The sequence below is a fragment of the Mesoplodon mirus genome (genome assembly GCF_964341445.2).
Source record: "Mesoplodon mirus genome assembly, chromosome: 4".
NCBI classification, from domain to species: domain Eukaryota; kingdom Metazoa; phylum Chordata; class Mammalia; order Artiodactyla; family Ziphiidae; genus Mesoplodon; species Mesoplodon mirus.
This window is the reverse complement of record NC_138979.1, coordinates 5,347,963-5,364,873: the sequence shown is the minus strand read 5'-3', so window position 1 is coordinate 5,364,873 and position 16,911 is coordinate 5,347,963. Positions and strand designations below refer to the sequence as shown.

General features: G+C 47.0%; 1 protein-coding gene across 1 annotated transcript; it reads left to right on the top strand.

Moving 5' to 3' along the window:
- The first annotated feature begins 3,926 nt into the window (after positions 1–3,926).
- Positions 3,927–11,514, top strand: VIM (vimentin). The gene is made up of 9 exons (XM_082617708.1): positions 3,927–4,530; positions 5,163–5,223; positions 7,642–7,737; positions 7,825–7,986; positions 8,509–8,634; positions 9,005–9,225; positions 9,674–9,717; positions 10,238–10,323; positions 11,153–11,514. Exons 1-9 carry the CDS (start codon positions 3,968–3,970, stop codon positions 11,192–11,194), a joined length of 1,401 nt encoding a protein of 466 aa, XP_082473834.1. The 5' UTR covers positions 3,927–3,967; the 3' UTR covers positions 11,195–11,514.
- The last annotated feature ends 5,397 nt before the right edge of the window (positions 11,515–16,911 follow it).

The window sequence follows — 16,911 nt, the reverse complement described above, 5'->3', positions numbered from 1 at the left end:
GGAATCAGAAAGGGCTCCATTCAAATGCTTGCACACTTCCGGCCTCCACTGCTACTTATATGACCATGGGCAGATTTTTGGCCTGCTTCTTAGTTGCCTAGTGTTTAAAATGGATGATCTCATCTATCCCGCAGGATGCTAGGAGAACATTAAGTTAAACTAAACACATACAAGTTTCCTGTCCTCCAGTAGACACAGAAGTTAAAGCACTTCTATTATTGATTATTATTAGTATCTTTAATACTATGCCCTTTAGATTTTGCCATGATTTTCACCCTCTCACTTCATCCACCTTCTCATTGCTGACATTCCGTCCAGGCGATCCAGCTAGAAGCTGTCCTCTTGGCATGACCTCCTGCCGGCCAGCTCTCCTAAAGCCTCCACAGGCCACTAAGCTCCTCTCCGCATGGCTGGCTGGTCCGTCAGTTCAAATCGCCTGATTCAACTGACATCACCACAGCTTGCAAATTCCAAAATCACTGTTAGTACTTTAGATTTGGTAATGTTTACGCCTGGCCTACACACTGTACCACTGTGTCCTTATTTATATACAACTTGCAGCAGGCAGTGTTTGAAGATGCTTCAGGGTCCAGCGTTCGAAAACACTCTGGAAATAGGTTTTCACATCAATCAAAAAATAAATATGAAAACCAAGAAAGCTATGTCTACGTACTGTTTACTTCCAAAAGGTAGCTAAGAACATAGGGGCACAGATAGAGCAGGATTAGTTATCATGCTCAAGGATGTTAGTTCAGACATATTGATTTCCTTCATCGATGACTAGCCCTCCTTGGTTGAGGCACTGTCCTGGTTGGTGTATAATTTACCTCAGAATGAAATGAATTCTTTCCCAAATCTCATGCATTCTATATGAATGAGTAATAGTGTTTTTGTAACCTTTGCTTTTCTACACTCTACAATCCACCCCAAGCTATGGCAATTTCTAATAGGAAGGACACATCGGATACTGTGTCTGTGCGTGCGTGTGTGTGCGTGTGTGTGTGTGTGCGCGCACATGGTGTATCGCAAGTATTATGGATTGAATGTTTGTGACCCCTACAATTTATATGTTGTAGCCCTAATCTCCAATGTGCGGCTATTCGGAGGTGGGGTCTTAGGAAGGTAATTAGATTTAGATGAGGTCATGAGGGTGGGGCCCCTAAGATGGGATTAGTGTCCTTATAAGAAAAGGAAGAGACCAGAACGTGCACTCCTTCTGCCACGTGCGGACATAGCAAGAAAGTGGCCATCTGCAAACCAGCAAGCAGACCCTCATCAGACACCAAATCGGCAAGCACCTTGATCTTGGACTTCCTGCCTCAAGAGCTGGGAGAAATAAACATTTGTTGCTTAAGCCCCCCAGTCTATGGTATTTTGTTATAGCAGCCTAGGCTGACTAGGAAGGACAGCAAGTCCTGAGAATACAGATTGGGGACAGGTTAGAAAGGAGGAGGGATACCCCCAGATGAAGAGGAGGGCCAGCATCCATCCCAGAGGAAGTCGCCACAGGCCTGAGGAATTTGCTGTGGTCACCAACAGGGCACCCTGCCACACCACACCAGAGCCTTGCCCTCATTTTCCGTAGTGAGTCAGTCAGCAAGAGTCCTCTGACAGCACCAGCTTGTTGCCCTGGGATCAGCATTTTAGGTGGGCGTAAGGTCCACCCTCCCTTCCCCCCAGAGGGAGATGGCTTTTTCTCCTCCTAAGGGTTCCAGGCAAACTCACAATGGTGACATTTGTTGAGCAGTGGCTTGAATAAAGGGCGCTCTGAGAGCAAGACGGTAACATGGAGCATAAGCTGGTTTGCCAGGGCACCACGCCCCAGGAATGCTCGGGAAGGACCCACAGCCTCGCAGGGAAAGAGAGAATTAAGGAAATCCACAGCAGGGAAGCGGTACCGCAAGGGGTCCTGCAGTTTTCAACCTTGGCAGCCCCACTGGCCAGAACTAACTGAAATGCAGTAAACAAAATATTGCCTAAAAGAGGCTTGTAAAAAGAAGCTGGAATAAACCCTTCATTTGGTTCTAAACTACTTTTCTTAAATGCCAGGTAACTTCCAGCACCCCCCTTCCAAAACCCAAAACAAAAACGGAAGAATTTTTACTTCCCCCTACCCTCCCACCCCCATTCACTATAGAATCAAGATGCTTTTATTTTTACAGTGCTTTGGGGGCTAATCCTCTCAATACTCCTTCGGTCTTATAAATACAAAAGAAACACAAACCTCTGATTTTTAAATTGCTACAGATATCACTAAAAGACTGGCTTGGATTGGCTCTCTTCATCTCCCTTTGCGGGTAATCACGCTGTTCTGCATGTTACTCATATTGCAACAAAAACCCTGTTGAGTGATTTACCTGGAAGGTTTTGGTGTGAGAATCTGAACACTCCCTTGGTGCCCTAGACCGAAAGTTTTTTGCTCTGTAGACAATTTTATCTCCCTCACTCCGAGACCAATTGCAAGAATTCTTCTGGAAAATAGGCCAAGGGACCAGTGACATTTCCCAGACAAGTCACCAGAATCCTGCAGTGAGCACCATCGCTGAGCTAAAACGAACTCATAAATCTACTTCCCTCAAACATTCTACCATTTGAGGTATAAAATTGCCTTTCATTCATCGAATTAAGCATTTAAAGTAATACCTAATTCATTCTATAACTGATGCAGATTATATACCTTTAATGACTTCCGCTACAGCAGAAAAACCAGTGAACAATTTGATTTTGCAACTGCGGACGCTGAGTTTCCTCTTTCACCCAAAACTTCCAGATCATGTTAAAAGCTGGGTGTGGTTTTATGGGGGCAGGGGTAGGCCGAGAGGAGACCGGAGGGAAGGGTGGGAGGGAACTTTGCAAGAAGAACCTTCCCGGAGTGCGTTTGTGATGCCGCAGACCCGCGTTTGGCGGTTATAGAGCCCGGGCCGAAGTTTCTTACTAAAGAGAAGTCTGCACATTGGAGCAAAATCAGGCTTTGGCGAGTTCTTAAGAATTTACGGGCGCTCTAGTCTCCACGGAGGAGAACTGCATACAAGAAAGAGCAGGCCCAGCTCGAAGTTGCGTAAAACTTCTAACAAACAGTGCGCGCGCGCGCGCGCCCGGGGAGACGGGTCAATCTCGTCTAACGGTTTCCTTGAACCGCTAGCAGCCCTCGACCTCGGCGGGACGGCCCGGCGCGGTGACTCGCCGCCAGTGACTCAGCGACCCCACCCATCTCCCCCGGGCTTTCCTCGCAGTTCCCGCCGTCCAAAGCCGGACCCAGCCCGTCAGGTCCCCGGAGAGGACTCTCCAAGACTAGAGGGCGAAGAGAGATGGGGCCCGACCGACGCCCCTTCCGCAGCAGGCGGTGCGCAAGGCTGCGCGGGGGGCTCGAGCCCTGCGTCCTGGGCTGTGCGCGCTCCCACCTCGCGCTCCAATCCCAGACCCTCTTTGTTTCTTTGTCCACGCCTCCCGATCTGCTGGAACCCGCACTCCCCCTCTTCCCGCGGGTCTCCCCACCCACACGCTCCCTGCGGACCGCAGCCCCGTTGCTGCGCGCCCCTCCCGCGCCGCTCTGGCTCGGTGCCCGGGACCCGTCCGGTCCAGTCCCGGGCGGGTCCCCCCACCACTGAGCGACCCCGCCTTTTTCAGCACCCAGAGGTGAGCAGAGCTCGGGCCACCATCAGGAAAGCCCCCGAAAGCCCCAGCCCAGCCAAGAAGTAACCGAGACTGTACCCAGTCCCCAGGGCGGAGAACGGGGGAGGAGGAAGGCTCCAGGGCGCCCCCGCCCTAACCCCCCGCCCAGCCTTCCCCATTGGTTGGCGCACTCTGCCTCCGGGATGGCAGTGGGAGGGGACCCTTCTTCCTAACCGGCTTATAAAAACTGCGCCCTCGGCGGGGTCCGGTCCTCTGCCACTCTCGCTCCGGGGTCCCCGCGCCAGATACGCAGCAGCGCTCCCTTTGCCCACACCCACCGCCGCCCTCTGCAGTCATGTCCAGCAGGTCCATGTCCTCGTCCTCCTACCGCAGGATGTTCGGCGGCCCCGGCACCGCGAGCCGGCCGAGCTCCAGCCGGAGCTACGTGACCACGGCCACCCGCACCTACAGCCTGGGCAGCTCGCTGCGCCCCGGCACCAGCCGCAGCCTCTACGCCTCGTCCCCGGGCGGCGTGTACGCCACGCGCTCCGCGGCCGTGCGCCTGCGGAGCAGCGTGCCCGGCGTGCGCCTGCTGCAGGACTCGGTGGACTTCTCGCTGGCCGACGCCATCAACACCGAGTTCAAGAACACGCGCACCAACGAGAAGGTGGAGCTGCAGGAGCTGAACGACCGCTTCGCCAACTACATCGATAAGGTGCGCTTCCTGGAGCAGCAGAACAAGATCCTGCTGGCCGAGCTCGAGCAGCTCAAGGGCCAGGGCAAGTCGCGCCTGGGGGACCTCTACGAGGAGGAGATGCGAGAGCTGCGCCGGCAGGTGGACCAGCTCACCAACGACAAAGCCCGCGTCGAGGTGGAGCGCGACAACATGTCCGAGGACATCATGCGTCTCCGGGAGAAGTAAGGAGGCGCCCACGCGGGGCAGCGGGAGGGAAAGAGAGGGGAAGCGGAGCCGCCACGCCCTTGGGGATGTGGCCCGGGCGGCGGCTGCCCGGGGGACAGCGGGGGAGCAGGGCTGTGACTGCCGCGGGCGGCCCCGCCCTGAACCCACATCTTGCAACTTAGCGTTTCCCCTCTAGCCCCACTCATTTGCCCAAGAACGCCTGTCTCAGAAACTTTCAGATTTCTTAAAACTACCGCTCTGTCTGTCCTCGAAGGCCCTTGCAAACGATGCGTGCGACTTCCCCAAACTTTGAGAAAGTTTCCTGCCCTCCCTCCCCCCGACCACGGCGGGCTGCCAGCCACGGGGCCGTGCAGGGAGCGAGACAAAGGGACTGCAGAGTCTCCTCCGGGGTGGGGTGGTGGCGGTCGTCTCGTAGGTCGTGGTGGCGACCGTGATTGCCTTTCCACGCGGTGGCCAAGGCCCCGCTCTAACTAGCCGAGGGCAGCAGCCCTAAAAGCCGCGGTCGCTGGCTGCCCGCGGAGTGGCGCAGCAGCGCTGGTCTGGCGGCCACGGCGGGGTGTTTGGGTGTGGTCGCCCCGCCCCTGGCGGTTTCCCCGTGCCCCTGTGGTTAATGCGCGCCTGTTTTCAGGTTGCAGGAGGAGATGCTTCAGAGGGAGGAAGCCGAGAGCACCCTGCAGTCTTTCAGACAGGTTTGTAGATTCTGTTCCCACTCGCAGCCACCGGACGCCACCCGCCCACGCGCCCCACGGGCAGTTCTAGAAGTTGCCTTCACCCAAGTATAAATCGTGCCAAACTTCACGTCTGCGCTCCAAGCCCCCTAGTGGCAGAAAGAGCACAGTTCGGAGCTGCTCCGGACAAAAACCCTTGAATGATCAAACCGTTCTCTAGGACATAAAGGGAAGTCTTTAACTGTTTACTTTGTTTCAAGATTTTTTTTCCCAAGAAATCATTTTTTTTCCGTTTCATTTTTGCAACACGTTGATATTCTGATCTCGAACAGTTACAGTTTGATTTAGATGGCGGTTTGCCAAAGTCAAGTTGGCTACCTTTTACAAGGCCACCAAAAGCGCACTTCTGCCCTGTAGTTTCAAATGTAAAATGTATTGGAAGATAAGAAACTTAGTTTAACTGGACTTAAGCCAGCAAGTTTCTTTTCCTCACTGCAAGTTCTACTGTGGCCCTAAGGTTAGATAGAAGTATCCCTACGCACAACTATTTTGTGACCTCATAAGGGTGAAAAGGAACCATCTGTCCCCTTGGCTGAAAGGTATTAATGGTTTCTACAGGCTTCACTATGGAATGTAGATACAGACATCCTGGCAAGTGGGGCCGTTCTGGCCGGAAAGAATAGGAGTCTTTGTGTTCCCAGAGACGCTTTGCAGCAGGCTGCATTCTTACGGACTATGTAATGATGCAAGCACCGTTCTAATTGGACACAAGTATTTGCTAACATCCCTTATCTAATATCTGGCCCAGACTCCAAGTATGTGATATGAAGAGTTCTTAAAGCTACAGTCATACCTCACAGGTGGAAAGGCCTTTCTTTTTTGAACCTTTGTATTCTTTAGCATGTTCTCTCCATAAAGCATAAACCTGAAAATGAAGAATGGGGTTTTAAGTAAAAGGTTTTCTTGCTCCAAAGATAGATGGCCTTAAATGATTTTTAACTTAAAATTGAAATCCCAAAGCAGGAAGAGTCGCAAGCATAGCTGCATTCCCCTGAGCACTTACTGGGACAGCTATAAAATCTCCTTCAGACAAACAGTCTAGAATAACATTTTGAAGCAGAAATACATTTACCAAATTAAACACAGCAATGAGTAGTTTATTTTAGTCATGGGGCGTTTCTGATCATCATGTCTGTAGTGTTTTCTACCCCCAGTAGTAACCTCATATAAATCAATATTAGTATAAATTGTCCCTATTTAGGGATGAGGTAAAACCCCTCATATTCTCTTCGAAGAAGTAGAATGTGACACACTGAACTTTTTTATAGAGTAAATCATCTTGTATATCTTTTGTAGGGTTTAACAGCAAGCAAAAGTGAAATTTTTTCCCCAAGGCTGATTTTTTTATCACTTATTCCTCACTCCTTTTTCCATGAAGGTGATAGAAGCATGTCAATATTTTAAGACTGTAAGGCTATAAACTGTACTCCACATATAATTGCTTACAAGATAAGAGGTATAACAATCCTCATGACATTCCCTTAAGGGGAAATTAAATCTTTGGGATGTAGCAGTTTACAGATGGTGGAAACAGAGAGCAGCAAAAATTTTACATACAGTTAACACTGTATGCATTTTGATCAGTCATTCTGAAACAAGCTAAGGAACCAAACTGACACAGTGCTAAGTGAAAAAAGATGTGGACACACCCTTGTGGGATGAGATAGGGGAGTTCCAGGAGAAAAATCTACCAGAAAAAGCAAAGCAAATACAGTTCAGGGTTACACTTCTTGTTCCTTATTTGCCTGAACTACGTTTTTGCCAGGGCACATCCTGAATTGGAGTATAAATCTAGCCTTGTAACTTGAATGCCAGATGACTTGCTTGGGATCCCAAGGATAAATTTCAAAAGAGTTGAGTGGTGGGGGGGGAGAGCTTATGTACTATGTGCTGAAACTTCTGGAGCACTAATTTCTGTTCTGCACGTTCTCATGTACACACGAAGCTGTGAAACCTGACCAACTCCCATTATTCTACTATTCCATGATGTTAACTCCCCAAAATGTTGTGGCATTGATTTCCTAGATTTAAAAAAAGTAATAGAAACTTCACTGATACAATGTGGATTCAATAATAATTGATTGACTGCAGCCTGCCATGTTGGCATACACTTATTTATTTATTTTAAAATTGTCTACTGGTCACCTTGAGTACAACCCAGCGCACCACAATTCAAATTTGTTAATGAAGAAAAGAAAACAGAGTAGGTTGTAGCACTGGGTGATTTACAAACTTATTCGAAGGTTATAAAATTTGTCAGTGCCCTTCTTTATAATAAAGAGACATAAGTTCATATCGTTCATTTGAAATGAATACATGGGATAGGCCACAGACTTCAGCATCCTCCTTCATGCCCTGTCTTTTCTCTCTTCGAAACAGGATGTTGACAATGCTTCATTGGCACGTCTGGACCTGGAGCGTAAAGTGGAATCCTTGCAAGAAGAGATTGCCTTTTTGAAGAAACTGCATGATGAGGTAAGAGGAATCACAGTCTGTGAACCATTGTGGGTGACGCTGCCCCCGTACTCGGCACGGCTGACCGTCTGTCTTTTCTTTCCTCAGGAAATCCAGGAGCTGCAGGCCCAGATTCAAGAACAGCACGTCCAGATCGATATGGATGTTTCCAAGCCCGACCTCACGGCTGCCCTGCGTGACGTCCGCCAGCAGTACGAGAGCGTGGCCGCCAAGAACCTCCAGGAGGCTGAGGAATGGTACAAGTCCAAGGTGCGAAACGAGCAAGTGTGGCCAGAACGGAAGAAAAGCGTTCTTTTCTGAAAACGCTGTACCTGTCTGCGATTCCTAAGTAGCTTTTTGCTGCCGAGTTTAGCTGGCTTTTCCTCCTGCGCGAGTTTTGTCTCTTGCTGCGTCCCGCCCACGGCTCACACCCCCTCCGTTAGAAGAGCAGATGCCCTTGCCACTGCTCCGCTCTCACCCTACCGCCAGGTTACCCCCTTGCCCTTGACCTCCACCCTTTGAGAACGAGGGAAACAGAGGGAAGTTCTACTCGGAAATCTCAACATTTGCCTTCCACCTCATTTCCTTTGGTTTTCAAAACAAATGAGGTGTGTCCTGGAACACGTGGCGATTTGAGCTTTGAGTGTAGAAGTTGGTTGGTATCACGCCTTATTTACGTGTTTGTCTGTTTGCCATCTTTAAGCCGGCTCCGTTATCCAGGCCAGGTAGAACCTCAGAGGACTTGTGGACGAGGCACGTGGGTGACCCAGGTTTCTGCTTCCTCCCTGACAGTTCGCTGACCTCTCCGAGGCTGCTAACCGCAACAACGATGCCCTGCGCCAGGCCAAGCAGGAGTCGAACGAGTACCGTCGGCAGGTGCAGTCCCTCACCTGCGAGGTGGATGCCCTCAAAGGCACCGTGAGTATCACAGCGCAAGAAGAGAGGGCCAATCACCAGCTTGGACCCATTTCAGGTGGCCAAGCTCAGGGTGCTATCGGAAGAAAACGTTGCTCAAAGGGAGAAAAATTTACATTTTAGTCCAAAGCCAATGAGTCGTCAAGACAGATTCAAAAAGAACTTGCAGATCCCAAGGTTTTAGTTTACCTATATTACTGCTTCCACTAGGAAGGGACTTGGTACTTGTATTTTCCGCTGAAATTGGGAGCGTTCCCCATTTGCTGCTAGGGGAAATGATTGCACATGGTCTGGAAGTGGTTGGGGGGATAGCTCTGTTTGTTCGTTTGTTTCTGGGAGATAACACCGGTGGCCTTTCTCATCTCCCCTGCAGAACGAGTCTCTGGAACGCCAGATGCGTGAAATGGAAGAGAACTTTGCCGTGGAAGCTGCTAACTACCAAGACACTATTGGCCGCCTGCAGGACGAGATTCAGAACATGAAGGAAGAGATGGCTCGTCACCTGCGTGAATACCAAGATCTGCTGAATGTTAAGATGGCTCTCGACATCGAGATTGCCACCTACAGGAAGCTGCTGGAAGGAGAGGAGAGCAGGTGGGGAACGGGGGCTCGTGGGAGTGACTGCCACGCTGCCCTGTGTGAGGTATTAGGCCCCTTGCTTTCCATGCGTCACCTCATTTCATCTTCAGAGCCTTGCTTCAAGGTAGCTATTTACCCCTTTTTACAGATGAGGAACGTTCAGTTCAGATCTGGAGATGTGAGTTCCTTCTCCTAGTCAGTTAGTCAATATCTGAGCTGGGATTTCAACCTACGATTGACTCTGAAAACCAAGAGTCATCCTGTCACACCTCCAGCCCCTTGGAGCAAATGCTTGGAGTAAAATATTTAACTGTACGAATGAGACTGATCATAGGTAAATGCTTCTGAAGCAAATCCCTCCCCTCTGGATTGTAAGTCTTCTTATTTGATGAAAGTAAGTGTATAAATGTATTCCTTGTTGTTTTCCGAAAAGGTTTCACTGTTTTTCTTCGTCTCTTTCTAGGATCGCTCTACCTCTTCCAAACTTTTCTTCCCTGAACCTGAGGGGTAAGCATTTGATTCTCCTTTAGGAAATATTTTATTTTTTCGGCTGCACTGCGCGGCCCGTGGGATCTTAGTTCCCCCACCAGGGGTCAGACCCGGGCCCCCTGCAGGGGAAGTGCGGAGTCCTAACCACAGGACCGCCAGGGAAGTCCTTATGAAAAATTTGAGCAGCTTGTAACCGTTCTGTTTATAAAGCACTCATTTTTAAAATGATACTTGACAAATGCCAGACAAGAGAAAAGGCTCTCAGATAGGCATAATTTTCAACCAAGGAGTGTCTTACATTTTCTACGTCCAGTTAAAGTGAAATTCCATTGTTTTTCCCTCCTGTTGGAGCATACGCTGAAGTAGTCCATCTCATCCTGATGCTACAGTGTTGTTAGCCTCTGGGTTTTAAAACAGGTGACAGTCTTTAGAATTATTTTGGGAGTAGTGCTTTAAACAATCATGAACAAAAAATCATCATTCTTTGGACTTTAAAAATTTCATCTTTACTCATTTTGGACCTGTTTTCTTTATTCAGAAACCAATCTGGATTCACTCCCTCTGGTGGACACCCATTCAAAAAGGACACTTCTGATTAAGACGGTTGAAACCAGAGATGGACAGGTTGGTATCTTTAAATCAAAATGGGAGTAATTTCAGACAGGCATTGATAAACTTTTAGATCACTAAGTCTATCTCAGATACAGCTAGCTAATTTGGGAGGTTTCGGTTTCACTCATGCCTCCTAAAAAGAGAGTAGGTCGACCTCTTCCAGCACTACACAGAGCCATCTAATTGTTTGGCTCCTAGATGTGAAGGTGGGATAGTAGTCTGCCTTTGTCTAAAATTAGTGATTTCCTTTGGTGCTTGATTTGAAACAGGAGAACTGCTTCCTTAAGTTACTTCCTAAACTAGTTTCATTAGACTGCCTCAGTAGCAGGAATGTTTTGATCCTGGACATACCGGCCTTCCCGGGACACTCCTAGACCCTGTCATGATGTAATACAAGGACATGCCATATGATCAAGTAGTTTCTCATTACCTCTCTATGCCAGGAAAGAAATGGTCAAAATGTATCGTAATCTTCATGTAAATCTTCCCTTGCACATAAAATGTACTTGCTGTACATTTTAATATGTTTTAATTGCTTTTAAACTTTGCTGCCTATGATTATTACAGCATTCTTCTTCATAAACACAGTATTTTTTAAGTTTATTTTTTTAAGTCATAACATTCTATCGGATACATATTTTGCCTACAGGTGAAGCGCATCTTACATACGTATCTGTCCCTGCTTGCTGTGACTCTTGGTCACGCAGGACCAACGTGATCTTCCAACTTTCACAATAAATTATATGCCTTTCCTAGGATTTTTCTTTGACATGCTTTATGGGGTAATTTAATCATTAGTGTGTAGTATTATATTTGATTTGAGTTCTGTTTTTCTTAACAGGTTATCAACGAAACTTCCCAGCATCACGATGATCTGGAATAAAAACTGCACGTACTCCATGCGGCAAAATACTACCAGTGAGAATAAAAAAGAAATCCGTATCTTAAAGAAACAGCTTTCAAGTGCCTTTCTGCAGTTTTTTCAGGAGTGCAAGATAGATTTGAAATAGGAATAAGCTCTAGTTCTTGAGAACCAACACTCGTAAAAGATTTAGAAAAAAGTTTACAACATAATCTAGTTTACCGAAGACGCCTTGTGCTAGAATACTTTTTAAAAAGTATTTTTGAATACCATTAAAACTGCTTTTTTCCATCACGTATCTGACCAACTTGTTTCTGCTTCAATAAATCTTTGGAAAACTCTTTTGGTGTCTTGCTTATTTGATATCTAAACAGTTCTCTAAATTTTATGACAATATATGTTTTGGTTAAATATTTTTTGGTCTTATTGGTCAAATTCCCACAAAATCAAGGTTGGGTTAACTTGAGAAATTCAACTTTATGCTTGAAGCGTAGCTCTTAATTTGGTCATTTTAGATAGACCTCACTTCTTTTCAATTAAGTTATTTTTAAAATTCATAAATAGATGTTATATAATAAAACAATTTGAAGACAAAATGATGATAGGTCTTTTCATAAAATGAATCCAGCTGGGTCCATGTCCATGTGTGATTTCAGTTCTAACAAATAGACCTCCTAAAATTAAAGAAACTTTGACTAAAATGAAAACTGCATTTTGGTATGTGCAGCATATACGTGGCACAAACTCCACTACAGGGGTTAAAGTGTAGGGCAACATCCAGGATATAACAGCTGCATCTTCCATTAGCAAGATGCAGAGAAATGGGACAAGTTCATTTAGTTCCAACGTGGGAAACTACCCTGCTTTTCTGTGTATCTATACCTATATGTGATACCTAGATCTATATATCCACCTACAGATATTTTTAAAGACTTGTGCTTTGGGGGAGTGATGTTAGACACAAAATAAAGGAAAATCCTTACCTGTTCATTGGGAGGTGAAATTAACACATGTGAGTCGTGGTAAAATGAGGCTAGTCTCTGATCAGCTGTCAAAACCTGGAGCAGGGCTTCCCTGGTGGCACAGTGGTTGAGATTCTGCCTGCTAATGCAGGGGACACGGGTTCGAGCCCTGGTCTGGGAAGATCCCACATGCGGAGCAACTAGGCCCGTGAGCCACAACTACTAAGCCTGCGCGTCTGGAGCCTGTGCTCTGCAACAAGAGAGGCCACGAGAGTGAGAGGCCCGCGCACCGCGATGAAGAGTGGCCCCTGCTTGCCACAACTAGAGAAAGCCCTTGCACAGAAACGAAGACCCAACACAGACAAAAAAAATTTTTTTTAATAAATTAATTAAAAGGGCTTCCCTGGTGGTGCAGTGGTTGAGAGTCCGCCTGCTGATGCAGGGAACATGGGTTCGTACCCCGGTCCGGGAGGATCCCACATGCCGCGGAGCGGCTGGGCCCGTGAGCCATGGCCGCTGAGCCTGCGCGTCCGGAGCCTGTGCTCCTCAACGGGAGAGGCCACAACAGTGAGAGGCCCGTGTACCGCCAAAATAATAATAATAATAATAATAATAATTAATTTAAAAAGAAGGCTCAACATTAAAAAAAAAAAAACCTGGAGCAATGAGAATGAAGTGCTGTGGTCGTGAAAACCTTCCTATAGGTCACACAATGTGAGCAGAGTTTAGGAAGAGAGATAGAGTCAAATAAATGAAAGAGGAAGGGTATTGCCTGGAAGCAAGAGTTGTAATGGCCCAATGTATGTTCTGGAGGGAAATTTCCTTTGAGTAAGAAGTTCCTAGACTTAAGTCCCAATTTCCTGTATTACTAGGATTCCCTCTCCTCCAGGAATGATGTGGTAGGCATTCCTTGTTTTTTGTGTTTTTTTGAGAGGGGAGCCACGCAGCACCCGGGATCTTAGTTCCCCGACCAGGGATCGAACCTGAGCCCCCTGCCGTGGAAGCGCAGAGTCTTAACCACTGGACCACCAGGGAAGTCCCTCCTTGTAATTTTTTTTTTTGCAGTACGCGGGCCTCTCACTGTTGTGGCCCCTCCCGTTGCGGAGCACAGGCTCCAGACGCGCAGGCTCAGCGGCCATGGCTCATGGACCCAGCCGCTCCGCGGCATGTGGGATCCTCCCTGACTGGGGCACGAACCCGCGTCCCCTGCATCAGCAGGCAGACCCCCAACCACTGCGCCACCAGGGAAGCCCCCTCCTTGTAATTTTTAAGTGTTTGTATCTACCTCTTGGTAGAGTTGCTCAGGGGAAAGTAAGATGGTTTACACTTAGTTTAACTAAATGCCAGACACTGTGCTAAGTAATATTAGTTGTGATTTTCATCATTTTTGATACTGTGGGTACCACATGAGTAAAGAAAGAATTGGCCCAGGGAAGTGACCCCTAGTCAGGGTGATTTACATCCTAGTCTGCATAGGATGGTACGGTTTATGCTTACTTATTAATAATGCCCCCTTTCAGACTCACAAGTGTACTAATTTGAACAACAGCTTCTATCTGGTCATCCTACCCTTAGCATAATCTTATTTTTTTTAATTAATTTTTATTGGAGTCTAGTTGCTTTACAATGTTGTGTTAGTTTCCGCTGCACAGCAAAGTGAATCAGCTCTATGTATACATATATCCCCTCTTTTTTGGATTTCCTTCCCATTTAGTTCACCACAGAGCACTGAGTACCTACCCTTAGCATAATCTTATAGGAAAGGATATTCCTGCTGAGACTCCTTGAGTGGTCCTGCACCCCACCCTCACTCCACCCCCATATCTGAACACTGATGTGTTAAGTTACATAATCAGCATTGCCAGAACAAACATCCATCCCGGGGCTTGGGCCCTGAAGAAACTTCTTCTATTTGATCTTTAGGTTTGTTTTTTGTTCTTTAGCCATTTTCACCACATTCCTCTCAGCCTCCCAGTCCTATGACTCCTGTCTCTTCATCTCTACCCTACCGTTGGCTTAGGAGGATCATCCAGAGAAGACACTGGCCCCATATTAGTTTTCTTCAAGCATATAACCCTTCATTATTTTTAAAAAAAAAAGAAAGGAAGAAAGAAAGAGGGAAGGGAAGGAAGCTATAGCTCCCCACTCACCCCTCCTCCCAGGGGAAAAGGACCCAAGATGACAAAGTCTGCCCAAATACTTTGAGACCAGTGGGCTCCCGTCCCTTAAAAATTCCATATAGCTCTTTCTAAAATCACCTCCCTGAAACAAAAAAGATGAGCTTGCCTCCCTTATCTGCGGCTGTCAGAAATCAGCCCTTCTGAAAAGCTTCACAGGGCCCCGCCTTGTAGGAATTCAAATCTATTTAAGTCTTTTAAATGTTTGTCTTTAATTACACAGCTAGCATTTTCCTTACCTGCCACTTTGAAAAATGAATAAAAAGAAATGATGTTCTCACCACCTATGGTGAAGTAAAGATGAATGCTTGGTTCTTTTATGTAAAACATTAATCCCAGATTAAAGGAGATTAAAAAAAAAGTAGGGGATGGAGAGAAGAAAACTATGACATAGAGTGTGAAGTCTCAAAAAAGTTACCAAGGGGACGGTGCAGTCTGTGGAAATAATGTGAAAATTAAGTCCTGCTAAGGTTTCTCACCGTCGTGATAGACGGACTAGGTGGCTGGTGACAGAGACAAACGTCCGACTGAGTTACAGCGTGTCTATCGTGAGGTCCGCCTTCCCATGACCAGCCTCTGACAAAGGCGCTGGGAAAGGAACTCTCCTTTCCAAGGCTGTGGGACTAAAGGAGGAACTGTGTGTGGTGATGGGGGACGGGTGGGAGGACACCAGCTTCCCCTGGTCTTTTCCTGAAGAAAACAAGGTTGAAGCAGACCCTGTGCCCCACAGAAGGCTCTCTCCCCAACCTGCCAGGCTTCAGCTAAACAAAGGGTCTCTATAAATCCGCTGGGGCTGCCATAACAAAGTACCACAGACTGGGTGGTTTAAGTAGCAGAAGTTAATTTTCTCATAGCTCTGGAGGCTGGAAGTCCAAAATCAAGGTGCTGACAGGGTTGGTTTCTCCTGAGGCCTCTCCCCTTAGTAATCTCTTCTTGTAAGGAAACCAGTCATATTGGATTAGGTCAAATGACCTCATTGTACCTTAATCACCTCTTTAAAGACTCCATGTAGGGCTTCCCTGGTGGTGCAGTGGTTGAGGGTCCGCCTGCCGATGCAGGGGACACAGGTTCGTGCCCTGGTCTGGGAAGATCCCACATGCCGCGGAGCGGCTGGGCCCGTGAGCCATGGCCGCTGAGCCTGCGCGTCCGGAGCCTGTGCTCCACAACGGGAGAGGCCACAACAGTGAGAGGTCCGCGTACCGCAAAAAAAAAAAAAAAAAAAAAAAAAACAGACACAGAGAACTTGCTTTCCCTCTGCTGTGCTCTCTGCCCTGGGAGGATACCACGAGAAGCCTACAAAGAGAAGCAGGCTCTCATCGGACAGCGGATCTGCTGGCGCCTTGATCTTGGACTTCCAGCCTCCAGAACTGCGAGAAGTAAATTTCTGTTGTTTAAGCCCTCCAGTCCACGGTATTCTGTTACAGCAGCCTGAACTAAGGCAAACAGGGGATGTTGTGTACGAGGTGTTGGATGTATCTTACTTCCCAAATGTTGCAAAGAGGCTACACAGGTCACTTCAGGTCAATTCAGCTCTACTCAGGCTGACCTAAGGTGGAGAAAGTTCCTGTTCTGTCCTTGGCATTCAGACCGTGGCTTGTAGTCCTGACGATGATCAGAATTCAATAATGAGCCTCTGTCTCCCCAGAATATGAAATTTTCTCTATATTTTCCTTTATTTTATCACATTAATTGTAATTATTTCTTTTAAAAAAAGAAATTATTTTTATTAGATTATTTAATCATTATTAATTTATTAAATTATTTCTGTAATTATTTCTTTTAAAAAAAGCGTGGCTTTGTAGTTTGCAGCTCTCATTTGAGGCACGCGGGCTCAGTAGTTGTGGTGCGTGGGCTTAGTTGCCTGGTGGCATGTGGGATTTTAGTTCCCAGGCCCAGGATCGAACCCAAGTCCCCTGCGTTGGAAGGCGGATTCTTTACTGCTGGACCACCAGGTAAGTCCCTATTATTTCTTAATATTTGTTTAAAGGTCTTTGTCTGCTCATGTCAATATGTGAATCACGTGTGAATTTGTTTATAGTGTCTGTTTTCTCTTTTGGTTTTTGATTATTTGGTCCTTTTTTTTTCTAGCACACCTCATAGTTTTTTTACTGCATGCTGAACATTTTAAATGAATGCTTGTTTAGGCTCTGGGCAATGTCTTCATTCTCTACAAAGGAAGAATAGTTTTCTTTTTACAGGCAAATAGGGTACCAGTGGGTCACCTTGATCCTGGTAAGGGTTAGTTACAGTTTTTGTTAGGTCTTGTCTATTTTAACTCCATTATCTTAGTACTGGTCCTCACCTCTCAAATGTGTTCCTTAGCCCCAGGATAGGACCTTTCTGGATCTCAGCTATAGCCTGGATGCATTTATCAAAGCCCTTCCACTTTGGCAGACACTCTAGCCTGCTCAGCTTTTAGTTTGCTTGCTACTATTTTCTGCTGGGTTTCCTGGAGTCTCACCCTGAACATAAACAGCCTATGAGATGGCCAACAATTTGATGCTTCTCTGTCAACTTAGCCTAGTAAGAACACCATTTTATGCTGAGCTGTCTCCCTCATTTAGAAACTGCCCTCATGGGAAAAACCAAGCGAATGTGG